The sequence below is a fragment of the Mauremys reevesii genome, linkage group 9 (assembly GCF_016161935.1).
Source record: "Mauremys reevesii isolate NIE-2019 linkage group 9, ASM1616193v1, whole genome shotgun sequence".
Taxonomy (NCBI): Eukaryota; Metazoa; Chordata; order Testudines; family Geoemydidae; genus Mauremys; species Mauremys reevesii.
The window spans coordinates 80,827,338-80,853,927 of NC_052631.1; the positions used below are offsets into that span (position 1 = coordinate 80,827,338).

The 26,590-nt window shown below is 45.3% G+C and overlaps 1 protein-coding gene across 1 annotated transcript; it reads right to left on the reverse strand.

Moving 5' to 3' along the window:
• On the reverse strand, positions 1-25,170 carry LOC120372254 (probable G-protein coupled receptor 83). The gene is made up of 5 exons (XM_039489190.1): positions 24,313-25,170; positions 22,927-23,052; positions 22,047-22,180; positions 14,101-14,709; positions 1-560 (listed from the first exon to the last, which is right to left on the reverse strand). The coding sequence occupies exons 1-4, from the start codon at positions 24,700-24,702 to the stop codon at positions 14,115-14,117; spliced, it is 1,245 nt and encodes a 414-aa protein (XP_039345124.1). The 5' UTR covers positions 24,703-25,170; the 3' UTR covers positions 1-560; positions 14,101-14,114.
• Positions 25,171-26,590: the final 1,420 nt, after the last annotated feature.

Consider the following 26,590-nt stretch of genomic DNA (forward strand, 5'->3'; position numbering starts at 1 on the left):
CAGGAACTTTGAACATCAGCTGGGTTCTTCCTGTGCCAGAAGCTCCATGCCATTATGCCCCAGTGACCAAGAGGTAACTAGGAAACATCACACAGTTATGACAGCAAGGAGATGCAGTAAATCCACAGAACAGACGGGATCCTGATGCTTTAATCCCCACCGCTGGCTTTTGAAAAAATAAAAAGTTACATCTAGACAGATCAATAACTCAGACAAGCACAAGACCTTTACTGGAAATGTGAAGGTTGAAAGTCATAATAAAAGGGAGAAACATCTGCTTCCTGTCAAACATTTGTATAAAGTTCTAAATAGTTTCATTGTGATTTGTGAAAAGGTTCAAAAAATCAGGGGACAAAGTGAGGAGAACTTTTGAAGGGAATCCCTTGCTCTTTTTATTCCATTTATTTCTCCTCCTCATGGGTGTATCTTTTTAGATTCTCTTCCCTCCTCTCCAAACCCCATGATCAAAAATGTAATTTCTGCTCTTTGATCTCTCCTGTGCTTCCATTGAGTGTTGCTTGACATGGCACTTCCCACCAGAGTTGCAAAATTCATTCATCCTGAGTGAGCAGAAAATAAAAGCTGCAATTTTTAGTGACAAATATTTGCGGTTCCCTCCCTCTTCGTCCCCCTTTTCATAACAAGAAGACCATATACATAGATTCCAGAACAATACAGGCAGGTGAGTTGACAAGCGTTTAGGCTATTGATTAGTTATTGAAATTCTCTTGGAGGTGGAGGCCAAAGACCTGGAGGGTAGATATACTCTTCTCCCAGCCATCGCTTCTCAATGAAGCTGTGAGCCATTGCTGTGAATAGGAATAGCAGTCATATTGTGCACACAGCTATCACTGAAGCCCAGAGGTTTATAGGACTAGACATTTTATACATATAACAAGAGCCTCCAGAGATACACTAGATGGGATATAAAATGTAGAAGGGATATAAACCTTCATGTTTCAGGGCATAAACCAATCACTAACTTAGAAAACTTAAGACAAAACTTCCTTTATGGGCAGGTTATTCCATAATTGGCAATTATAGGGTTTTAAGCACCTTCCCCTGAAGCATCTCATACTGGCCACAGGAAACCAGATTAGATAGACCACTGGTACAATGTCATATGACAATACCTATGTTCCTATCTGCTATAGAGACTCAATGAAGCCTGTCCTAGAGATCAAGCAGTCTTTAAAAGAAACCAACAGTCTCTTAAATAGACAGATTTCCCTATCACAAAGCCAGACCCACATTTCCTAGCAGGTTCAACAAGAGGAACTTATTTGTGTGCACATATAATATTGGAAAGCTGCACTTGAGGGTCAGTTCTGTGTTCTATGATGACACCATGATGTGCAAGTAGTTTGGTTCAGGTGAAATGGGAACTGGAGGTCAGGCTTGGCTAGTGGGAGGGCAAACTGCAAATATTTAGGCCAAATATTGTTCAAATGTATTAAACGCATCTTCTTTTCTACATAAGAAAGTGCAAGGGGTGCTGAGGTAGATTTGTCTTTTTGTTTTAATTTGGGGAAAAATTGTGGTGTCAATTTAAAAAGGGGCTAACAGCAATGACTTGAGCCAGAAATACATGCTATCCAAGCTTTAGACAGACAGATGATATGCAAATTTCCCTCACTCAGACCTCCCAGTAAGCCTCAGTTCTACTTAATCAAATTTAGCCCATGGCATTTCTATTGTGACAATCAGCATGGTTTAGATGCCAGTTCTGGACCCCTTGTTATTCCAGTCCTGGTCACACACCATTAGCACTGTCCGTGAATCTCACTGCAGTTAAGTTCTATTCCAATCTTCAGACCCCCTACACAGCTTTGCCAATGCATCTCAGTCATAAAATTTCTCTGAAACGACTAAGCACAGGCTGCTAATCATGACAATCTGTGGTGGTTTTGTTATGGGGAAAGGTGTCCACTGAGACTAAATTGATAACCAAACTCTCTGAAGTGCCCTAATGAATGTGTGCTGATGTCTGCTTCAATCAGAGCTGGGGGTTTGGGTAGGAGTTATTATTGAAAGTGAACTAAACCCTCTTACAAGTTTCATAAGACTGGCCATACTGGGTCAGACCAAAGGTCCATCTAGCCCAGTATCCTGTCTTCTGACAGTGGCCAATGCCAGCTGCCCCAGAGGGAATCAACAGAACAGGTAACCATCAAGTGATCCATTCCCTCTCACCCATTCCCAGCTTCTGGCAAACAGAGAATAGGGTCACCATCCCTGCCCATCCTAGCTAATAGCCATGGATGGACCTATCCTCCATGAATTTATCTAGTTCTTTTTTGAATCCTGTTATAATCTTGGCCTTCACAACATCCTCTAGCAAAGAGTTCCACAGACTGACTATGTGTTGTGTGAAGAAGGAAAAAAAAAAAAAGCTCTGTTTATTACAACTTTGATAGCTAAGTGCTGAGTATGAGCACTGCAAGGTCAGATCAGGGTGGCACTGCTAAGCTCGTGAGAACAAACAGTGTTCTGCTACAGGGCTGGGGACTGGGGCTGTCCAGCCATCCATTATCTAGGTGGGAAAATAGAGTCTTGAACCATGGCAGAGGGACCTCCCAGTAGCTGGTACTAGTCAGCTGAGAGTGTAGTGTTGAATTCTCTCTCTCTCTTCCCCACAGCCTTCAGTGAGAGCAGGATTGCACCCAGATACTGCAGTCAGTCCATCCATCCCTGTGTCATCAGACAGATTTTATTTTTCTCAGGGCCTTTTTTAGTTTATTTTAGTATCTCAGTGAGCCTGAGCCCTTTTCAGGGAATAGATGCTAAAGAATACAAAGAAACAACATCTACTGAGTGTGTAACAAAACACCGCTTCATAAACAACCTGGACCGAATGTTCTGACCTGTAGCTGGGCAAGCTGTCAGAAGTCCCTCCCCTCCCCCAGAGAACTCCCTCCCCTCCCCCAACAGGCTGTATCTAAGCCCTTCCCACACTAGTAGGAGATTAGGCGCTGAGGCAACAATCAAGAAGACAAGAATATGGCTTTATCTTCTGTCGCAGCCCTGGACCGGGTGATGAAAGGTAAAATACTGGATTAATAAGCAAACCACTGGCAAAAATATCTGCTGTCAAAAGAAAAAGGAGAATGCCAAGGCCTGGAACGATGTGCAGCAGATTCAGGCAGGCAATGTGAGAGAAGAATGAAAAGGATGGAAGGATTTAAATGGGACAAATTCAGAAAGAAAATAATGACACTTTATTCAGAAAGCTGGGACCATATGCCATAGCAGTGAGTGAGGGAACAGGCTTTGTATGGTTTCCGCTCATCTGACTTTCTGCTATATCTGAGCCTTCAAAGCTAGCAGACCATCCCTTAGAGCTTAGCTTCTTTAAAGAGTGTCTGAAATAAATTACATTTGGTTTAATAAATCTGCCTTTGTGTCCTTCAGAGGTTTCCAACTGGGGTTTCATCCAAAGTGTAGGAAGTTCAGAAATGTAGCTTACCTGCTGAAATTACGCCTGTGTCGTTAAATATATGATGTGAGGGCAGGGCTGGCCCACAACATTTTGGCACCTGAGGCAAGGAGCTTAAATGATGTCCCCATACCCCCTCGCTTGGGCCAAAACTTTGAAAGGTCTCAGTTCTGCCTTCTTCCTGTCCTACTCCTCTCATGGTACTGCTCTGCTACCTACTCCAATAAAGGAGAACTAACAACTTAAAATGCCTTGTTCAAAAATTTTAAGTAACACTTAACTTTCAAATGCCTGAACAGCAAATGTAACTTTTCTTGTCTGCATAGTAAACACTGGCATTTTTATCTGTTTGAATAATCAAAGTGGTGCTTTCCATGCCTTCTTGGTTGCAAAGATTTGAACTGCTTCCTGCTGAAGGTCCACAGTCTGGGCCAGCTCATGCTCTATTGAGATGGTTGCAAGGCTGACCAGCCTCTCCTGGGTCCTTGTGGAGCATAGATGTGTTTTTATTAACTTCAGCTTGGAGAAGCTGCGTTCTCCATTGGCAACTGTTACAGGAAGTGTTAGAAGTATGCACAGAGCAACAAAAGCATTTGGAAAGAGGGTGGTCATCTTATTTGTGCACATATATTCCAGAATAGCCTTTGGAGTTGATCCTGCTGAAATGTATCTTGAAAGGGTTTTCAGTTCATCATCTAAATCACTCGCATCAATATTGTGCATGTCATCATACGTCAACACTGTCTCTAGTGCCCTGCATTACTGGTGTAGGTCTTCTTCAGGTATAGTGAGGAGTTTTGGAATATCATGCAACATCCCAAATATATTGCGGTGTTCCCTGAGCTGCATGAAATGTTCGTGCAACTTTTGTATTCTTGAATGGGTGAGAAAATAGCTTCAGTGTGAAGTTCCTCTGCAACTTCTGTGCATTCTTCAGAATGTTTTGAAATCCCTCATCTGATTGGTAAGACTGTAGGTATGACTTTGCTTTGTCCAGTGGTTCCATTGCTCCAGATATATCAAGGTCAACACCTTGGAGTCCCTTGTTTACAACATTTCTTTCAAACAGTATGTCATGCCACAACACTAAGCCACACAGAAATTTGAAGTTATGTATGTTTCTGGTGATTCCTCTGCCACTGTTCTCCCATGAACAGTTCCTGTCATAGCATTATCCTCTATAATGGCAACTATGGCATCATCTATCTTTCCAATTTGGTGTTTGATAGGCTTTATCACCTCCACTTGACTTTCCCATTGTGTGGCACTCAGTGGTTTCAGTGTCAGAGAGAAAGTTCCCAGATGTTGCTTCAAAATTTGCCGTCGATAAGTTGATGCAGAGAAAAATACATAGATGCTTTGAATTACATTTAAAAAATTCAGCAGCCTCACTAGAAGCTGATGCTGCATCACTGACCACCAAGTTCAATGAATGAGAATTGGCCAGAGTCCACAGAGTCGCCCCGGGTTGCAGGGCAATACGGCCTAGTGGCCAGATGTTCTCCCACTCCACAAGGTCCCGGCCTCCAGCCATAACCACAGCATAGGACCTTGCCCCTGGCTCAGCGAGGGGTTCCCACTGAAACACGCTGAGTCTTGCCAGGGGCAAGGTACCAGTCCGTCACCCCCCGGGTCGCTTCCTACTGGCTTGAGGGTTGAGGTCTCCCACGAGACCCTAGGTTCCCTGTGGGCCTCTGGGTCAGTCACCTCCCTGCGTTCCTCCTGTAGGAGGGCTTTGAGCCAGCCTGGAGAGGCTTCAGTCCCCGGCACCTCCACAGCTGGTCACTGGTCCTCCGCAGGAGCTTCCCGGTCAGGTCCTTCCCCTGCGGCTGCCAGCCCAGAATTAGCTGGACTCTCTCCTTTTTATACTCCCAGGGCACTTGGAGCGTGCCCAGTACGGACAGGGTGGGACTTCCGTCGTCAGTACTACTGGCCCAACGCTGCTGGGGCTGGTGCAGGGCAGTGCTGCCCCATCACAGGAACAAATAACCAGGCTGGTAGCAGGGCCTGAGTGAGGGAAGATATCAGCATCTTAAGGGCGTAACTGGCTCCTACCACTTCAGTTGACTGCCTGTTCTCCTCAAGTGAGTTCAGGGAAGCAGCAGGAAACAGGAAGCTTCCTGAGAAGCTGATGTTAATCAGTCCAGGGCTCCTGGGGGTGCTAGAGAGGTACATAAGAGGCTCCTCCTCCTCTCTCTCCCTGCAGCTCCTGCTGCTTTCTGTTATTCCCTCTCACCTTTTCTCCTGCCTGCCTGTTATGTCTCTCGTGCCCTCCTTCCTCCAGCATAGCACTCCACCATCTCTGTGCATCTAAAGCACAGAGAATACACATGCAGCAGTCAGCAGACACAATTTTCTACACTCTGGGTCCTACTGGCGCCTTCCCACAGTCTGGCATCTGAGGCGTTCGCCTCATGGTAATGCCAGCCATGTGTGTGGGAAGCAGACATGTTACCATTCAGCCAATGAGCTGTAGAGCAAGTTATCCTGACCTGAGAGAAAAGCTTTTACTTCAGTCTCTGCTGCAGCAGGCACCAGGGCCGTCCTTAGGCATATGCAGCTGCGTAGGGCACCATGAAATTTGGGGCACCAAATTGCCCCAAATTTCATGGTGCTCTAGGCAGCTGTGTGCTGCATACGTGGCAGCACCAGCCCCGGTGACCAGCCTTATCCCTCGGCTGGCCCCCCCTACAAGGGGCAGGGCTGTCCCTAGGGGGCGGGTGGGGCCCAGGACAACTCCATCTGCCCTGTCTTCTCCCCTTCCCCCCTGCTCTGCCCCCGGCCCACTCCCATTCCACCTCTTCCCCCAGTGACCCCGCACTCACCAGCAGCGGTGGGAAGTGGAGCAACCTGGCCCCAGCCCGCTCTACTCTGCCAGCTCCCAGCTGTGGCGCTCCGCTTCCCGCCGCCAGTGAGTGCAGGGAAAGGATCGCCCCCCGCACTCACCAGCAGTGGTGGGAAGTGGAGAGATGCGGCCCCAGCCCACTCCGCTTTCCTTGCCCCGGCCCCAGCCATGTCGCTCAGGCTGGGGAAAGGACGGCCCCCGGCTCTCACCAGCGGCGGGAAGCGGAGCGCCACGGCTGGGAGCTGGCGGAGTAGAGTGGACTTGGGATGGGCTACTCCGCTTCCTGCCACTGCCGGTGAGTAGGGGATCCCTTCCCCCAAGCGCCCTCCCCCAAGCGACACGGCTGGGGCCGGGGTGAGGGAAGTGGAGCGGGCTGCCACCGGCTAATCCCCCGGGTCACTCTGGGCATATGGGGCCCCCAAAAGTGGCCCCCCACAGTTCCTGCCTCCCAGACCCTGGGTGGTGGGAGCTGCGAAGGGCACCCAAAAGGCTAGGAACGGCCCTGGCGGGGACCTATTTATTTGAAACAGTGATTTTGGCTCTTTGTAAACAATCTCTTTGCAGTTTGCTTCTGAGCTGCTTGTCTGTTTGCTTCCTCTCCTCTGATCTTGGTGGGAGTAAATCTAAGTATGGTTACATTTATACCTTCTTCTAGGTCATTAATGAAAAATTCAGTGTAGTTTCCTATAGTGACCCCTGTGATATTTGCTACACTTGCGACTTGAATCAAAGCCCATTGAAATCAATGAAAATCTTTCCATTGACAGCAGTGGGCTTTGAATCAGGCCTTTGGTACTGTTTCACATTCGAAGGGCTACAACTAATGATTATATTGTTTCTCCTTCATTGGCTAATTTCTAATTCACGGTGGGTTATCTTTATCTAGCTGGCATTTTTCCTGCATCTTTGTTTGCTATGTAGTGCGACCATATAACATGTTTCTGAAATTCAAATATCCTCTGCAGCACATTTTCCATTATCTATTTCATCAGTAATTATGGTGAAGGCCATTAGATTCATTTGGCTTGAGCTAGTGATAATAAATCCATGTTGTTAATTGGTCATTAGACACATCTCTCCTGAATCCTCACATATTGACTCACATCAGCCTGTGCTCCAAAATTTTGCCTGGAACAGACAGTTCACCAAACTTTCAATGTGACAGGCTTGCCTTCTTGTGAAACTGGGGTATAGGAGGGAGAGTTCTGGGGTTTTCTTGCCAATGACTACTTCACCAAATCCCCCATTCGCCTAGATGATTTATCATTGAGAAGTGTCAAAGGTACAGAACTCAGAACTATATCTACAGAACGTTAAAAGGTCAGGATCACACAAACCTCCTTGAACACCTCTCCCTGCCACCCCAAAACTCCACTTTAAAAGCCTTTTTACTATGTTACAGAGCTGCCTGCTTCCCTCAACATCTATGCTCGACTCACTGTATCACCTAGAAAGAAGCTCTGTCCCTTGGCCAAGAAGGGGCCACTTGTACTTGGCCAAAACTGGGCACTCAACTCTAAATGAATGGCAATCATGATCAGAGAAAGTTCTTGGATTTGTGTCTCTCCATCTTCCCCACCTTAAATAACTATCCAGGACTCTATCCTGAGAAGTCGTGACTGTGAAATAGATTTGGGCATCATGGCGGATAATCAGCTGACCATGGGCTCCCAGGGTGACACTGTGGCTAAAAGGACTAATGCAATCCATGGATGCATAAACCGGGGAATCCTGTATTTGGCACTAGCATGATGGCTGTTGGAATACAGTGTCCTGTTCTGGTGTCCACATTTAAAGAAGGATGTTGACAAATTAGAGAGAGTTCAAAGAAGAGCCACAAGAATGATTGAGAGATTAGAAAACTTGCCTTATAGCGATAGAGAGCTCAATCAATTTAGCTTAACAAAAAGAAGGCTAATGGATGTCTTGATTAGTCTATGAGTACCTACAAGGGGAACAAATATTTAATAATGAGCTCATCAATCTAGCAGAGGGAGATATAACATGATCCAATAGCTGGAAGTTGGAGCTAGACAAACTCAGACTGGAAATAAATTGTAACCTTTTAACAAAGAGGGTATTTAACCAGTCCAGCCTTGGAATCTCTGAGCATGGTGATAATGCCACAGCACCCCCATCTCAAGTCACTGGAAGTCTGAAAGAAAAGCCCCTCCCTTTGCCTGTTGGGAAAATATTCTTCCATTTTGTTTTCAGTATGACTTTGCATTGTCATCAGTGAGGTGATTACGTTGTGGTGTGATAGATTTTGTACACAACTGGGCAGTTGGGCCATCCCATGAACTTTTCTTCTGGGAGTTTAAAACAAACAAAACTGTCTTTGCTAATATAAAAACATTATCTGCTTCACCCTCTATCTGCCATACTCTCCTTTTTTAATAACCCTTCCTAATGAAACTCTCATTCAGGATTTATAATTTGGCAGATTGCACTTGAAACCTGGGCACTTCACTGATACAATCTTGTAGGCTGTTTATTAAGAGTTTTCAGCAGGCAGACTTACTAAGAGGGAGAACAAAGATGAACTGCAATTTAAAGAACATTGCGCAAGAGATAGATGTTGAGCCCTGTCACTATCAGCTGAATTAAACAGCCTCAAGGCCTGTGATAAATTATATTCCCAACCAGAGGACTATGATATGGGGTCAGCTACTGGAAAAGGATTCCCTGGACAGTAGAAGGCATTTGCCCAGTTTGGGGGCCTTAGAAAAGCTTTAGGTCAAATGCTTAAGGCAGGGGCTGGGGGGGGGGGCGTAATCAGTTTTCTAGTTCTGGCTCTACTCATCCACTCCATTACCTGAAGAATCCTCATCTACTTTCTCCATCTGCGGTTTTAAACCAGCCATTACCATATCTTCTCTGTCGCTAGAGCAATTTCCTTTGCTGATTACATTGTCAAATTGGTCAAATGATATATGACCTCTGAAGGCTCCAAGCTAGTGGATTCAAACAATAGGTTTTGCAGGGTGTGATTTCAGAGCTAGAAAGATAAGTTTTTTGTTCTATGGTTAGAAGTTAAATAGATAAGAATCAAAAGGAGAAAAGTCCCCAGGTTTGGAGAATGAACTGGTGTCAGGAAAACTGAGCCCTCTCCAGATATTCTATGTATATGTCTCTGGTTAGCATTGTCCCTCTCTTCTACCAGTATATTTCATTCTGTCCCCTACCCTTCCCCAATCTAAAGGGAGAGGCTTCTCCTTCCAAAAAGAATTGCCTTTAAAAATATTTCTGATATACCCATTGGATGCATGTGACTAGAGTGACCAGACAGCAAGTGTGAAAAATCGAGATGGGGTGAGGGGTAATAGGAGCCTATATTAGAAAAAGACCCAAAAATTGGGACTGTCCCTATAAAATCAGGACATCTGGTCACCCTGCATGTACCTACCATACATTTTCAAGCCATGAGCTCAACTCTGATGCTACTAAAAATTGTTTATTAGAGGTTGTCATCTCTCTGGTTTATTGCAAGGGTTGCTCTCGATCACATTCCAGTTCCAAAGTCAAGAAACAGGGCAATGGAAGAGCTTGGATTAAAACTCAGGTCATCTTACTTCCAGGGATGTACCCTGTCTATCCACTGGACCACACTATCTCCTCTGTGGTTACAAAACATTACTGGCTAAGGCTAGGTCCATGGAGGATGCTGTGGTTCAGATTGATTTGGAATTTTTGGTCTGGTACAATATAATTCCCCCATTATTGCCTTATTGATACTAGGTAAAATGGGATGTTTGCCAGAGGAAGTCTTCAGTTTAATGCACGTCTCTGCCGCCCTCCTTGAATAAAAACTTCAAAAACCTATTCCCAGTAGTTAACAGAAGTGAATTGGTATTTGCCAGCCTAAGTTTCCTGCTGTGAGACACTTAGTTTACTGCAGCCTGTTTTCCTGCTCTGTTGTCTGCTAAATGAGTCCTTAATGTAGTTTTGAAATGTCTTAGTATTTCTTGGAATAATTCTTTTTTCACTGATGTTCACATAAGAAAAGCATCTCTCTCTGAGAACAATGTATTCCTGTGAGCCTAGGGACTCAGGAACAGAGCTTAATTGCCTCGGGTGGGGTTTATCTGCATTGGGCAGTAAGTATTTGTATGCAGGACCAAATAAAAAAAAATTATCCTTAATACCTGCCTACACTGAGAAAAAATGTCTGTATTTATTATTGGTACTTAGATACACTGTGGTAGTGCCTAGAGGTCCCAGTCAAGATCTGGGCCCCATTGACAAAGGCACTGAATAAATGAATAGCAAGGGACAGTCCCTGCCCAAAGAGCTTGGAGTCTAAATAGACAAGACAGACAGAGTCATAAAGAGGGGAAGTCCCTTGCCTGAGGCCAACTAGCAGAATTGGAAATAGAAACCAAGTCTCCTGAATCAGGGTGCAGTGACCTGTCCGCTGTACCACGCTGCCTGTAGGTGTCAGGCAGGCAAAACTGTTTTCCTTCTTTTTGAATGCTCTTAAATCTTTTTCTTCTTTCCTGACTCTGTCACCCTAACTCTCCCTCTCCTTTCCTCTCTCTGCAGCTCCCTCTAGCTAATGGAGTTGCTTCAGCATAGTCAGATTAATCTTTCCAAGGCAAAAATAAAATCCTCACTGTTGCTGTGCTCCTGTAAACTCGGTTGTTTAACTAAGACTATGATATAACAGGCAGTAACACTATAGAGTAATATAACTGTTAAGTTAATAAATGCTACAATCCTGAGAAAACATTCATGGCCTCTAGCTTAGTGCCAATGTAAATCCATTCACTCAATTAATGTTGTCATAAAAAATCCCAAACTATAACAAATCAAACTAGGACCTGATATTAAAGTGAAGTTCCACTTTGAAAAGTTGCTATGTAATAATGACCCACAGTCCATGGACGTGCTCATTGTGTGTGTGTGTTCTGTGTTATATCTGCTAATGTTGCTGCCAAAATCAGTTCTGTCTGCTTTTACTCTTGTTAGATATGCAGAGCCAACATTGCACTGTGAGAGCAAACTGGATTCATAGATGTGAAGGCCAGAAGGGGCCATTAGATCATCTAGTCTGACCTCCTGTATAACACAGGCCATAGAAATTCATCCATTATTGAGACCAGTAACTTGAGTTTGACTGAAGCATAGCTCCCAGAAAGGCATCCAGGTTTGTGAAGGTTTCAAGAGACGGAGAATCTCCACTTCCCTTGATTGTTTGTTCTAATGCAGTGGTTCCCAAACTTTTGTAGTGGTGACCCCTTTCATACAGTATGAGTGCGACCCCCCCGCTTACAAATTAAAAACACTTTTTAATATATTTAACACCATTATAAATGCTGGAGGCAAAGTGTGGTTTGGGGTGGAGGTTGACAGCTCGCGACCTCCCATGTAATAACCTCGAGACCCCCTGAGGGGTCCCGACCCCCAGTTTGAGAACCCCTGTTCTAATAGTTAATCACCCTCTCTATTAAATATTTGTTCCTTATTTATAATTCGAGTAGAGCTGGCTTTAATTTCTAGCTATTGGCCTTGTTATGTCTTTCTCCACCAGATTAAAGAGCCTTTTAGTACCTGCTATGTTTCTCCCCCTGAAGGTACTCATACACTGATCAGCTCATCTCTTGTTCTTCTTTTTGTCAAACTAAAGAGATTGAACTCCTTGAATCGTACAGAAAAGCATTTTTCCTGCTCTCAAATTATTTTGTGGCTCTTCTCTGCACTTTCTTCTTTCTATTATTTCAACATCTTTCTTAAAAGGTTGACACCAGAGCTTGTTGCTGGATTCCATTTAACTATTTGCAGTTATGAAAATACCTATGCACTTTCCGCAAGAGTTGCAGTGAAAATCCCAGCATCTGCCCAAATTCCTACATGGCTTGGATTCCATTCTGGTTCCTGCATCAACAATTTTTTTAAGTCAATTCTAATTGCAGGGGTAAACTGTCCTCTTCAGTTATACCTATTGGAGATAATGCCCAAAGTCACACAGCAAGTCAGTGTCAGAGCTGCTCAGGGGTCCTTGATACCTAGTCCTGTCTTCAATTCACTGTTGCATTGATGTCCTGGTGAAATTCTACCTCAGATAAATATATCCTTACAACCTTTCTTTTCAGTTTCAAGTTTCAATCCTTCCCTTCTGGTGTTGGTAACCTGCGAGGCAGTTAGCTGCTGTATGGCTGCCATGTGCCATCCATCCATCAGGTGGGCCTGGGGAGACAATAGTGGGTGAAGTTATCCATATAAATACATTTCTTTCTTTAGCTTTAGCTAGGGGACCATTAGACATAAAAAAAAAAATATATTATTATATTTTTTTTTTTGTGACATGGATATCTGTGTGGGCATTGTAAATGTAATAAAATAATAATTCAATAGTAGCAGCAGATACATGACATAACTTCCCATTTCCACAGGAGTTTGGCCAGGCTCTGCTCTGTCACCATCATTGTTTAGTACTAGTATCAATTGGTTAATGGATGCTAATGGGGTGGGTGGGGGGAGCTGCTGGGGGGGGGGGGGGGGGGAGGAGGGCCACACCATTCCGCTTTGCCACAGTCCCCTCTTCCCCTCCTCCCCCCTCCCCTCCCCCCCCCTGCTGGCCCTGGAAAGCAGCCTGTGCCCGGCCCCTCCACATGCCTGGGGTGGGTGGGGTCCGAGAGCAGCCCCTGGCCTGTGTCCCTGCCCCCTGGCCTCCCCACCCATGGCAGATGGAGGGTCTACCGCTCCCCACAGCTGCCTGTATGGCTCTTATCATGGCCCAACTGTGGCTCTTCAGCCCCCAAGTCCTCACCCCTAGGCCAGGCTGGAAGCCAGAGTGGGGTAAGAGCCATGCGTGCAGCTGAGAGGAGCCGCAGACCCTCCACCTGCCCTGGGTGGGAGGCCAAGGGAGTGGGAACATGGGCCAGGGGCTGCTCGCGGGCCCCTCCACCCCAGGCAGGTGGAGAGGCCTGGGCTCCCCAGCCTGGTTCTGGCTTACGGCTTGGCCGGGGGTGGGACATCAGGGAAAGAGGAGGAGGCAGGGCCTTGCAGTCCCCCCACTTTTAGGAAGAATCCATTGCCCCTGGCTTGAGGAGGCATCTGTCAGCGGCAGTGAGCTGAACACCATTCTGCTTCAAATAGGAATGGAAAATAACTGGCTAAGCAGTGATACTGCTGCAAAAGACCTGAGGGTTATAATGGATCCAAATGGAATATGAGTCAATGTGATGTAGTTGTGAAAAAGGCTAATATCATTCTGGGGCGTATAACCAGGAGTATTGTATTTAAGACACAGGAGGTAATTGTCCCACTCCACTCAGTCCTGGTGAGGGCCTCAGCTAGAGTACTGTGTCCAGTTCTGGGAGCCACACTTTAAGAAAGATGTGAACATACTGAAGAGAGTCCAGAGGAGAGCAACAAAAATGATAGAAGAGGAAAGACTGAAAAAACTGGGCACGTTTAGTCTTGAGTCAGACAAAGAAGCTCCTCTCTTGTCCTCATTTCACCCCATACTCTCCCCTAGACAAAGCAGGGAAGCCTTTGTAACTCACCTGGTGGCTCCTGATTGGCCATTGCCTGACCCTTCGAGCTGCTGGAGGATCAAGTCTTGTAAGTATCTGAGCCTGAGTGGCTTATCTAGACAGGGGGGTGCCAGGCCAGTGATACCCACAGCGGGGGACAGTGAAGGCCTGGCATACCCCATCACATCTCCCTTTTCATGTTATGCCTCTGGATCAACAATATCCATGATCTCTCATTTCCTGGCATACTTAACTCCTCCACTAAAACTCCCTTCCCAACCTGTTGACGTGAATGATGCATCATAAATAAAGCCCTTTGCCACCAAACGTTTTGAACTCACCTTGACGCTCCAATTCACAAATCTGTGTTGACTGTCTGCACATTTGTGGTGGAGCGAATGCTCTGTGAGGAAGGCCTCTGCTTGTACCTGGCTTGCTCGATCCAGGCCTCTCGATAGGCCATGATCACAGCTGGCAACACATTGTCCTGTGTTTGCGGGACCTTCTGGCACATGCTGAGTAAGGACTTGATCTCTGAGCGGAAGCTCTCATTCAGCCAGCAGTAAATGAAGGGGTTATAGCAAGTGCTGCTCATGGCAAACCAGTGCAGAGCGAAATAGAGGGAGTTTTTGGTCTTGATGCCAAGGCTGGAGATGAGCACTACATAACAGTTGAGTGGGAACCAGCAGACAGCAAAGACCACCACAACCAACACCAGCATCTTGATGCTCTTCTTCTTGTTCTTGTGGTGGGTGATGTACTGCTGCGTGGTGATGTCCCCAATGGCATTGCGCAGCCACAGCTTCTTGGCCAGGTGTGTGTAGGTGATGGTGATGATCAGAAGGGGCAAGAGGTAGAGGAGGAGGAAGGTGGAAAGGTCCAAGTATTTCCACACCAGTTCTGCAGGCTCAGGAAAATCAGGAAGACACAAACTCCGGACAGTAGCTTCCCTTTCAAAACAAAAAAGTATTTTTTATAGTATGTGGCCACAAAAACCTTCATGCAAATTCCTTCCTTTCCCAAACCAGTGTGAGACTTTCAGGCCACAATATAAATGGCCTGTCTGCAGCACTTGTGGATATCACAGAGCTAGTATTGCCACCACTGCTTCCATAGGACCCAAATCTGCTAGCCTTGTGTACACTGAACCATACCTTAATATGCAAGCAGCCTCATTGCAATCAATGTGACTACTCCCATAGTAAAATACTACCAGATGGAAGGATGGCAGAACCTGGCTCATAGTAACTAATATCCTTCAAAGGGGAAGAAGTACCTTCCCACCTCTGTCTTTCATGTCACCCCACTTCCAACCCCCCTTCCCTTGCTAGAAAAACAAATAAATTACAGATGTGACTACTTATAGATACTGTAACAGTGTAACTGCAAGATGTTTGTGTGCATTCTCTATTATCCCGCGCCTTGTATTTGTGACACTTCTCCTTCTCCATATCCTCCTATTTGTGTGTATGTGCCACTTGTGTCTTCTTTTGAGCTCCTTGGAACAGAAAACATGACTTTGTCTATCGAGCATCTTGCACTTACGGGTGCTGTAAATAATAAATTATAATTGAGGGGGGAGGGAAGGCTAACTGTGCAGGACAGATTATGAAACTGAATATACCGTATGCAGAAGTGTAATAATAGTGTGTGTTTGTGTGTATGCACACACATGTGGAGGGGAGTGCTGTACAATTTTGATTGTGGTATGTTTGGGCGGAACTGCAGAGGAGTAACAAAATGCTACTTCTCTAAGGCTTTCCAGCCAATGATCTCCAAGCAGATATTAATCAAACCCTCGTCACCAGTGAATGAAGCAGGTGCTTGGGGCAGCCAATGGGAAGGGACGGCACGTCCAGTCTTCAGTGGCAATTCGGTGGCGGGTCCCTCAGTCCCTCTCGGAGCGAAGGACCCGCTGCCGAATTGCCGCTGAAGAATGAAGCAGCGTGGTTGAGCTGCCACCTAAGTGCCGCCAATCGCAGCTTTTTTTTTTTTAATTTCCTTCAACACATGGTGTGGCAAAAAAGCCTGAGCCCTTCTGTGTTAAATGAATATAACTATCCCCATATTGTAATTCTGTTTATGAATATTTTACACTTCTGTAGGCCTCTTTCTCCATCGCTTTCAAAGTGCTTAGCAAAGCTGGGTAAACATGATCATCACCATTTTATAGAAAAGGTAACTGATACAGAGAGGCTAATGGGGCTACACCAAGAATTAATATGGCCCATGCTGCTTAATTAAAATACAGGTCCATATATGTATCATACATGTGTAAATTAGTATTATTATGCACAATAATAATATTAATACTATCTACTTTTACACTAAAAGTGCTAATGGTGATCTATGGTGTAAACTGATTACTTGCTGGTGTCACAGCATAGTACTGCACACTAGGATGTTTATACTTTCCTCTGAAGCATCCACCATTGGCCATTGTTGGATGGGCCATTAGTCTGGTGCATTATGATACAAAGGAAGGGCAGTTCCAGTACAATCATTCCAGTATTTGCATGAAGTGGAAGATGTTAGGTTCCCATCCTGACCAAGGAGAGCAGCATTTCAGAAAAGTGTTAGACTAAATCAGGTCCTTGTATCCTAATGGGCTTTTTTGTCACCATGGTGTGCTCTTCCTTGTATTGAGGTCCACATTCCTGTTGTCAAGAGTGAATGACATGCTTTGTGTGGGTTTCTTTCTGAAGTGTTGCATTATTCTAAACAAGAAAGGCCTATTAAAAAACTGAAATCTTCTCTTGGAAGCTGTTGCTGAGAAACGGGCAGTTTTGTTTGTCATGGCATGAGATGGGTCCTCCTGTCCCCTCAATAAGGCAAAGAGAAACTCTTATGACCCATTTTTTATAAACAAGATACCAAAAGCTGTCTTAAAGCAAGTAACCGCAAAGAAAAGGGAGTTCCCTGAAGGAATGACAAAGCCCTATCAGACCATTCTTAGGAACACTACACAACCCTCCTACTCATCTCCCTGACACAGACCCCAAAGGGACAAACAGAAGGTAGGAGTGTGTCTCTGTAATATCCCAAGCTGTGGGCTGCCTCCATCCAATGCCTCCCCACACTTCCCCAAGCTCACAGGTGTTGCCTGTTAGTTGCCTATCATATAGGGTCAGGTTATCTATTAATCTAAGTTAATCAATTTCTCAGTGACCCCCACCAGAAGGGACTGAACGTCCCATAGACCAAAAATAAGTACATGTAGCTGGAATTGATGAACTAGTAAGGGAGGTGGTGACACACACATTTATTTCCTGGGGGTGTTTTAAAACCATCTCATTCTGTCTCTCTCCCCTTCTACTTTGTCTCTCCCTACCTGTCTTCTTCCTACCTCCGTCTGTACTCAGCTGCAGTCACTGAAGACTTCTTAATCCCTGTCAGACGACTTTATTCTCCACAGTTTGATTAATATCTTTAATATCCTGTTGTCAACCTCCTACACTGACTATTATGCCATTAATAGAAGACCCTCCAGAACTGACTTCTGAGAATGTGGGATGACTGCAACCCTCAGGGGAGCTGACAAATGGCAGGTGTGTAACTAGAGAGATTTTGGATTTTTAGGACTTGGAAACTTTTTATAATAAGGAAGTAGATGCAAATGGAGAAAGCAGACTTTGAGACAGAGAATTTAAGGCCAGAAAGGACTGTCACAGTTTAGGGCAACTGCACTCACAGGTGCCGACTTTCCAATGTGCGGGGGGTTCTCGACCCCTGGCTCTGCCCCATGCCCTGCCCCCACTCCATCCCTCCCCCCAAGGCTCCACCCCTGCCTTGTCCTGCCCCGTTCTGCCCCCTCCCCCGAGCATGCCACATTCTCACTCCTCCCTCCCGCAAACAGCTGATTGTGGTGGGGGAAGGCATGGGGATGGAGCAGGAGGCACTGAACGGTGCAGCCCACCAGTGGGCAGAAGGTGCTGGGGGGAGGGGGAGGTGCTGATGGAGGGCTGCCGGTGAGTGCTCAGCACCCACCATTTTTCCCCATGGGTGCTCCAGCCCCAGAGCACCCACAAAGTCAGTGCCTATGACTGCACTTGGATTCCCCTCAGTGGTCCTGCCAGGGCATCCACTCTCTGCTTCCAGCTCCTCAGGTGTTGTTTCTCTTGAGTGGAAACAAGTGTGTCTCTCCCTTCTTACTGGGGTTTTCCCAGGCTGGACAGTTCCATTGCCTTCACTCTGTCATTCCCAGCATGGACAGGTTACCTTAGGACACCTGCTTGCTTTCTCTTCAGAGATGGATAATACTGCAATTGCTACAGACATGTTACCACACAGTTCTTTCTAAGCAAGCCTATTTTATTCTTACAGTACAAAGCATTACAGAGAAAACATATTCAAATAAATAAAAGGACCTAATAAGCTTACTAGAGTTCATCCTAACTTTCTCTTGGGCTCTGGCAAGCACATCTTTTAATACCCCACCCTAGGGGCGTCCTTGTTGTTACAAGTTCAACAGAGCTTCAGCTCACAACAAGTCCACTCTGAACACATTCAGTTCCCTTTTTATACAGTTCAGAAGTCTTAAAACTTGAGTTTCCAGAGGCAGCTAGTAAGTATACAAAGGATCTCTCTCTCCTTAGGGCATATCTTCAAAAGGTTGGCTTCGGAGGAGAAGAATTTGCATTCCTCTCACCTCAGTGTATTTCCTAAGGAAATCCATTTCCAACACATTGTTCCAAAAAGATCTTTGAGCTTTCTCATACCTTCCAGAGATTGCATTAATCTTGTCCTTCTGCTAAAGAAGTTCCATACAATCTCACAACAGCACATAAACATTTGCATTTGTAATACAACCAACTCCAGAGGTGCTAACTTTAATTCAGTAAGGTTTCACTTAATTCAGTAAAGTTTATCTTACTTCTGTAAGGCTTGTTCAGAATATTACAGGCCATTATCAATTAAAATCATTAAAATGGGGTCGTGACCCACTTTGGGTCCCAACCCACCATTTGAGAACCGCTGATCTAGTCTAACCTCCTGCATACCAATACCACCTAGCAGCCAAACACTAAACCTAACAAATGAAATTAGACTGAGGTATTACAGCCCTCAGGAGCCTAAACTATTATGTGCCACAGGCAGAGATGATCCTGGAAAGCAAACTGCATGCCACACTTCAGAGGAAGGCAACTCCCTCTCCCCCCAACCCCCAAGGTCACTGCCAATTTGATCCAGGGAAAAATTCCTTCACAGTTCCACATTTGGTGATCAGTTAGACCCTGATCATATGACCTGTATCTGTGCTCTGACCTACCTTTCTTACAGATACCACCAAACCCACTCACCAGCACTTGGCACATATACAGTTATGCACATCCAGAATTAGCACTATAAATAGCCAGGCTTATCAGGCAGTCAGCGCACAGGGCAAGCACCCAACGTGATGTCTCCCCTGATAAATATCCGAATCTGCTAGTGAAAGCAAGGGTGGGGAATATCACTTGAAGGAATCAGGAGGTTCAAATTGTATTGTAAAGGAGTGCAAGGTGGGGTTATGCCATCACGAGAACTCTGAGATGGATGACTATCCTCATAGTTCACAGTTCTCCGGGTATTATCATCCAGGTACTTATCTCCAGGGATTTCTAGAAGGATGCAGGAATGCATAGTAAAAGGTTGTAGACCCTTTGTGAAAGAACTGTTGTGAGAGCAAAACCAGGCATATCACAGTATTTTAATAAATCTATGGCCCTCAAGGAACTCAGTGGTTCCCACAGTGCTGCACACTATGGCCACTTAGAACTTGCTGTTGACAGAACTTGTATCCTGCTCCAAAAACCTAGCCCACTACTACTTAAGAATTTCCAGAACTTGTTAGCAGTATATGTCAGCGACGCACAGTGGTGCAGTTCTGATTCCGTTCAATGCCATCGAGAGGGCGATGATGCACATACTCCCTAACCAGTTCCTCACACTGTCAAAAACTCCAGTCCCAACCCAAGGCAATGTTTCCCCTTGCTGAGCTGTCTAATGTGTCAATGGATGAGCAGAGACAGGGGCAAATGTAACAGTCTGAGCAGCATTTGTTCATTCATAAACATGTTTATACATTAAACATAGCTGCAAAGCAGTGCAACCACTGAGGTAATCCAGCATTCTGTTTGCGTGGTCTAACCAGTGAGGGCATTGTATACATCAGTAAGATACTGCCCAGGCAAATAAAATGCAAGCTCAAGTAAGAAAGGAATACAATATACTACACGTTAATTTTATATATCATCTTAAATATGAATTCCTGCCTCCCCAAAAGGGAGTGAGAAATTAAGAGGCGAGGCAAGGGAAAACAAATGGGCACTTGTATTAAAGGTTTTCTAGACAACATTCTTAATATAATAGTTTTGATGTAATAGCATTGGGTCCTCTCTCTTTTGCTGTCCATTCATAGGAGGGAAGTAGCTGTGAGCCAAGGAAGAAAGCCAAGGCTATCTTGTGTGGTTTTTGAACAGATAAGTCAGAGGGATCTGTAAGCAAGATGAAAATCTTTCTAATGTTGATTATTATAGCCTACACATTCTTCTCCTTGGGACTGAAATCTCAAGCAGACAATATTGCTCACTGTGATACTATCAATTCTCTCTTGCTCCAGTGGGATTCTCCTTGATATTTACTGACCAGCAGTATTGAACGAGAACATGGGAAAAAATAAACCTGGTTTGTTTTGATGCATCATATGTGGCTGCATCTATCCCGAAGAGACCTTCTTTCTTTACTGGTTAGGAAGAGAGTCTCATTAGCTGGTGCCACAAGCTTGCTGTCAATAGTGGACTAAGGCAGTACCTATGATTTTGGCCCTGCCCCAGAGCACAATGATCCCTGGATTCATCACCCCATCCTGCCCCCATGATACAATGTTTTGATGTCGGGATCCTAAAGCCATAAGTCCTCAATAGCTTCTGCCCATCTGTGTTGGCTATATTGCAGGTATCACCCTGAGTTTGATTTACATGCCTTTTGCTCGCACTGATCCATGCTGCTTTGTGGGCACTGGGGTCAGAAGAAATCTCGTATAAAGGGAGAAGTAGTTTAAGGCTTAACTAAGAAGAGACAACTGCTGGGTCTGGGCTTCCGCATGGTAGACTAGATAACTATCTTGAAATTGGATGCAAGATAGCTATCTTTGGACTCCCCCTTCCCCTCCCCTCCCCAAATGGAGCAAGAAGGGAAACGTTTATGGATTTTGCTATGCCAAACTCCAGCTCAGAATCTTCACCTTCTTGTGGAACTTTGTGAATCTTCTCTGAATGTGAAGTTTCACTTGATCTCCTTCAGGTTTGCCAAGCAAACAGCACTCTTCACCTCCTCTTCACAGCAAAATAACCAAAGCAAAGTGGCATTAACAAGAAAGGTTTTATTTTCCTGCAGAATCACCAGACCACCTTAAAAAGCACCGCCATGTGTTATGGTGCTGCTGCTTCTATTTTGATGTATTGTGTTTAAGTGTTTGTCAGAGGTGCCTAATGTGTTGAGAGAGGCTCCCCTTGTTTAGATTTATCAAACAAATAAAACCAAAGATGCTGAAGTGAGATGATCTCGCTCATTGAGTAAATCAGCTCCTGTGGCTCAGTTCGCTGAGGTTTGCGCTCCTGTTGATCAGCAAGGGAAGTCTTTGTTGTGTAATGTGGTGACCCTAGATAGTTCTATGTGCGGCGTAGACACGTATAGCTTTGCCTCTGTAAGTACCAGACGTGAGTGCTGTGGTTTTGAAAGTTTGATTCCTGCCTCCTTCACCTTCCCTCACAAGAATATAGGGTTTGTTGGATGGCAGGGGTGTCCTGTTTATGAACAAAAAAGTGAATGGGGAAAACAGTTGCATTCTAGCTAAAATAGCCTTCCAGGAGTGAATCTAGTGCTGAGAGAAACCACACAGTACTTCTAAGTCTTTTAGCGATGATAGAAAACCATGGCCCTGAGCACTTGCGCTCACTAAAGTTCCAAAGGCCCCAAGTTTCACAGTGGGCCAGCTGTCTTGACCAAACTCCATTTTGTGTAATCACATTGGCCCAGATCCTCAAAGGTATTTAGGCACCTAACAAACATTAAAATCCATGATAGGTGCCTAAATGCCTTTGAGAATCTGGGCCATTCTGTCTATATAAAACTCCCCGTGCATTGTCAATTGGACACAGTGATCGTCACTTCTTGGGCTAAACTATCCTGCTTTATGTCAGCTGCAGCTTTTCCCACTTGAAGAAGTAACTACATTTCAGTAGTGGGGGAAGCGATTCTTCTAAATGACTGTGTAACGTGCCATGGGGGCACAGGAGCAACTTACCGGTAGTTGTACTGGAAAAGCTTCTGATAGATTGCATGGGGCAGGGAGAAACAGGTTGCCATCAGCCAGATAACAGAAATGCTCAGCGCTCCTCTTGTTAGTGACATCCTTTGCTTTAGTGGGTTCAGAATAACCTGCAGTAGAGACTTCACAGTGACCATCATCTCACCGGGAAAGAAAAGTCCCTTCATTGTTACCCGTAACTGATATTTTTCTTCACATGTTCCAATGCTTTTAAGAAAGTCACTGAATACTTAGAGAAATGCCTAACAAATTAGAGTGATTTAGAGAAAACTGAAACGTAGAACTCTACAACTGGTACCAAAGTCAATTTTCTCTGGTTTGTCTTGAAATTACATCATACCTTAAACCATGACTGAGCAGTGACAATTGTGTAAGATTGAAAGGATGTTTATTCTAAATATATCAAATTAAGAAATGCCTCACACTGTAACTGAGGCAACAGAGCACACCTGGCTTGGGTATTTTGAATTTTCATACAAGGTGAACTGAGCTCTTTATTTTTTGACATTATTTGTGAAGAATTTCAGGGTCTGAAGATCACTAATTGCCTGATATCAATGGAAGTTTTCTACAGGGAAGGGACATTGTTTGTATGTTCCTATTTTTTTCTCTCTACATTTTGTAATGAATGTAGTGCTCACAAAAATGACAGGCTGATACCAATGGCTGTAGGCCAGAATAAAACAGGCAGATGCTATGTAAACACCCCTCTCAACTCTGATAATGCCCCCTCTTGTGACACCCCATTTTATTTCAGTTCTGGACTCCACTTTGCTTATCCATGGTTAGATAGGGGATACAATGGTTTGGAGCAGCTGTGCCAAAGGAATCTTACAGTAGTCTGGGGATTCTGTACCTGATGTCTGTCCAGAGCTATGGCTGTCAGGGTGAGTGTGGAGACATGAAGAGAGCAGTACTGCGCGAAGCGGCTGATATGACACATGGCCTTTCCAAAGACCCACGTGCTGTTCACAAACCGAACCTGCAGGGAATGTAACAAATCAGCAAAACCATCAGCAGGGCACAGTGGTTCGTGTACCCGAGCCAAACAAATAGAGGCGCTCTTGAGACTGCATCTGGAGAGCTCATGAACATACACAGCCTTATGGTGCCCTCTGTCGCTTGGGGCAGGTTTCCTTTGAAGCCCAAGAAAACTATTGTCAACTTTAGACATTGAAACTCCTTGGTAATTGTTTATAAATAAGGCTACGACTTAGACACAGAGGTTGCGGAAGTCATGGAATGCGTGACTTCCAGCGATCTCTGTGACTTCAGCCTGAGGTGGTCGGGAGCTGCAGGGTCCCCCACCACCCACAGGGGCCAGGAGCCGAAGGGGTACCCCCCCTGCCTCTGGTGGCCCCTGGAGCTCCAAGCCGCTGCAGGTGGTGGGGGTACCCCACAGTTTCTGGCTGCGGCAGGGGAACCCCTAGGCTCCTGGCTGCAGTGGGTAGTGGGGGCCCCTGAGCTTGCAGGTGGCGGGGGAACCCCTGGGCTCCTAGGCACCGTGGGCCCCCAGAGCTGTGGGCAGCGGGGGTACCCCACAGCCCCCAGCTGCTGTAGATGGTGGGGGCCCCCAGAGCTCTCAGCCATTGGTGGTGGGGAACCCTAGTGCTCCAATACCCAACCTGTGGTGGGGGCTCCCAGAGCTCCTAGCCGCCCCATAGCTGCCCCGCAGATCCCCATTTTGACACACATATTTTTAGTAAAAGTCACAGACAGGCCATGGCTTCCATGAATTTTTCTTTATTGCTTGTGACCTGTCCGTGACTTTTACTAAAAATATCCCTGACAAAATCTTAGCCTTATTTATAAAGGTTAAGACTGAAATTCCAGACATTTTGCCAAATAGCGACTTCTAGGAGCTTCACATCTCATCTAGAGCCTTCTAAAGGGTTGAGCCTGTAAATCACACCCCACTTGTGAATACATCCAAAATAAGTCCAGTGGCGGAGTCTATACAAGCACTCACTCCATTTTGCATGGAAGCTCTACTGCACTCTAGTGGTTCAATGGCAAGGACTAGGAGATGATGTTGGAGCTAATTTTGGATTTGGAAAGACCCCTCTTTTGCTTACCTGGCAGAGCTGCTATCTATGGGCCATGACTCTGCCCAGTTCAAGTCTTAGCCCCAGAAGCTTGCAGCGAGTGAGTGCAGCCACCAGATGAAGCACTCTGCTGGATGGCCAAGCCCATGCCTAGCTCTGTTTTCAGCAGGCATAGCAGCGCGGCTTGTGGCACTTACCAAAGTGAAAGGAGTGTTGAGCAGAGTGATCATGATATCGGACACTGCCAGGTTGACAATGAAGAGACTGGTGGCTGAGTGCGTCCTCTTGTTCTTGATCACCACATGGCAGACCAGCATGTTGCCAAACAGGGATATGATGATGATAACTGAGTATGCCACGATTAGAAGAGCTTTCACTGTGGGCTTCTGGGACTCTGGTTCATACTTGGCCAGCTCAGCAAACTTCTCCCACTCAACAATCCGGCTGTCTGTCCAGTTGAAGGCTGTCCTGTTGGCTGCCTGGTAGATTGACATGAGGTTGGCCAAGGAAGAGCTATGGTCAAATGCCTCCAGAACTCCTGTGACCTGGGGAAAGTAGGGAAGTGACTGATGTAGGGGGCGAGTCATTGTGGTTTCCAACTGGGTTAAGCTAAGAGCAGACACAGTTTAAGTTGCAGCTCCAGGAAGCGTGGTTAGTGATTGTTTGACTTTGGAGACGCTGCTTCTCTACGAGGCTAGAGTGCATGCAGTCAGCATTAGTAAAGTCAGCCTTTAGAATGTAAAGTTAGAGAGCGGCTACAGGGCACAATAAATTCTTCTGTGCAATCCGAAAGGCAGTAGGGTCTTGTTTAACTCTGATGTGCAGCGTGGAAAGGAGTTGTGAGGAACTGCAGACTCTCATAACTCTTTCATGTGGTAAAAATTGCATTAGCCACTAAGAAAGGGTGGAAAAAAATCCAAAACTACATGAAGTAAACCTGTAACAATCTCTCAGGTCAATGCTAATCTTGGATAGCATTTGGCACTGTCCTACTCCCACTTCAGCTTCTCTCCTTGTTCTCAGCTGTACTTATTGTTCTTTCACCCTTCTGAGATTCTGTTGTGTTCATCCTCATTTCTTTATTTCTGACCACCTTACCCTTTTCTGTTGAAATGAAATGCACAGCCATTTCCAGGACTATCCTTAAGTGCACAAATAGCTATTATCTTCATCTAACCACGATAATTGTCCAGAGCATATTCAGAACCTGTGAATTATATCAGAAGAACATTATAAGCTATTTTCTCTTCCACACAATAGCTGTAAATTCTACTTCCACTCTTTCATATTTGATGGTAAATGACCTTTTCAGCTAGAGGCCTATTGATATCATATACAAATAAACTATTATGTAGATGCAGAAGGACTTGAACATTCCTCTAGGCTCAAAAGCTTAGCTCCTAATACCTTCTGAGCCCCCCTCTAAGAGCACATCCAGATATTTCTGGCAACTGACCTGCAATTAGCAGAAAGCAATACATTTTTTGTATGATACTGATTAACAGGGTGGCATGGCAAAAAGATGTTGTTAGCGGGAATTACTTAACTATATCCCGCCATCATGTATTATGCATATGCCATATATACACATTAGAGAGCAAAAAGTGTTACATGCTGTGACGGGTTGGACCCCTTGGGAAGTCATCTGATGTGCTGAGATACCACTGAGTCTACCTGTTCTGCCAGCCTGGGCCCCTTTAACCAGTCATGCTGAGCCAGGCTTTTAAAACCTCCTCTAACACACACACACAGGCAGAGCTCACCTGCAGATCAGCTCTGGGAAGACTCAGCTGAAGGGACTTGCTCCAGCACTCAGATGTCCACCTCCCTTGGAATATAAACCCCAAATTATATGAAATTTGCCTCTTCCCTCAATGTGGAGGAGGGTGTACACAACTTCTTTCCCCGCCCCCCCAGTTAGAAATTACATAAACTGGTTTATATTATAAACCAGAAATAAATGTATTAACTATAACAGGTGTATTTTAAGTCGTTACAGAGGTAGCGGACAGAACAAGGCAGATTACTAAGAAAATAAAACAGAGCTTGTAAACTAAGCTTAATACACTAAAGAAGCTGGTTACATATAAGTTCTCTCCCTAAATGTGGTTCTAATAATCTTCTTCACAGGCCAGATGCCCTTCCAGCCAGTTCTTTCCCCCATTCAGTCTTAGTTGTTTCCAGCAGTCATCTTGGGTGGGGTAGCAGGGGAGAAATGATGACCTTGGATTACCTCACTCTCCACCCTTAAATAGGATTTGCATAAAGCAGGAGTACTTTGTTTCCTAGTTTGCCCTCCCACTTCCCTTACAGTGGAAAGTGACAAGAAGTCCCAGGTAATGTTTTAATATTAGGTAACAAGACCACCTGACTCTGTAGGGCCCTCCACAGGCTGACCCACAGGTTCACAGGAAGACTAAGCTCTTTTACAGTCCATTGTCCTCTCTGATGGGCCATCCACCTTGTCTGGCTTTC

Coding starts and splice junctions, on each gene's coding strand:
- LOC120372254 (XM_039489190.1), bottom strand. CDS start 24,702: ATGACTCGCCCCCTACATCAGTCACTTCCCTACTTTCCCCAGGTCACA. Junction 23,053..24,312: donor TCAACACTCCTTTCACTTTG/GTAAGTGCCACA, acceptor CATTCCCTGCAG/GTTCGGTTTGTGAACAGCAC. Junction 22,181..22,926: donor TAGCTCTGGACAGACATCAG/GTACAGAATCCC, acceptor TCTCTACTGCAG/GTTATTCTGAACCCACTAAA.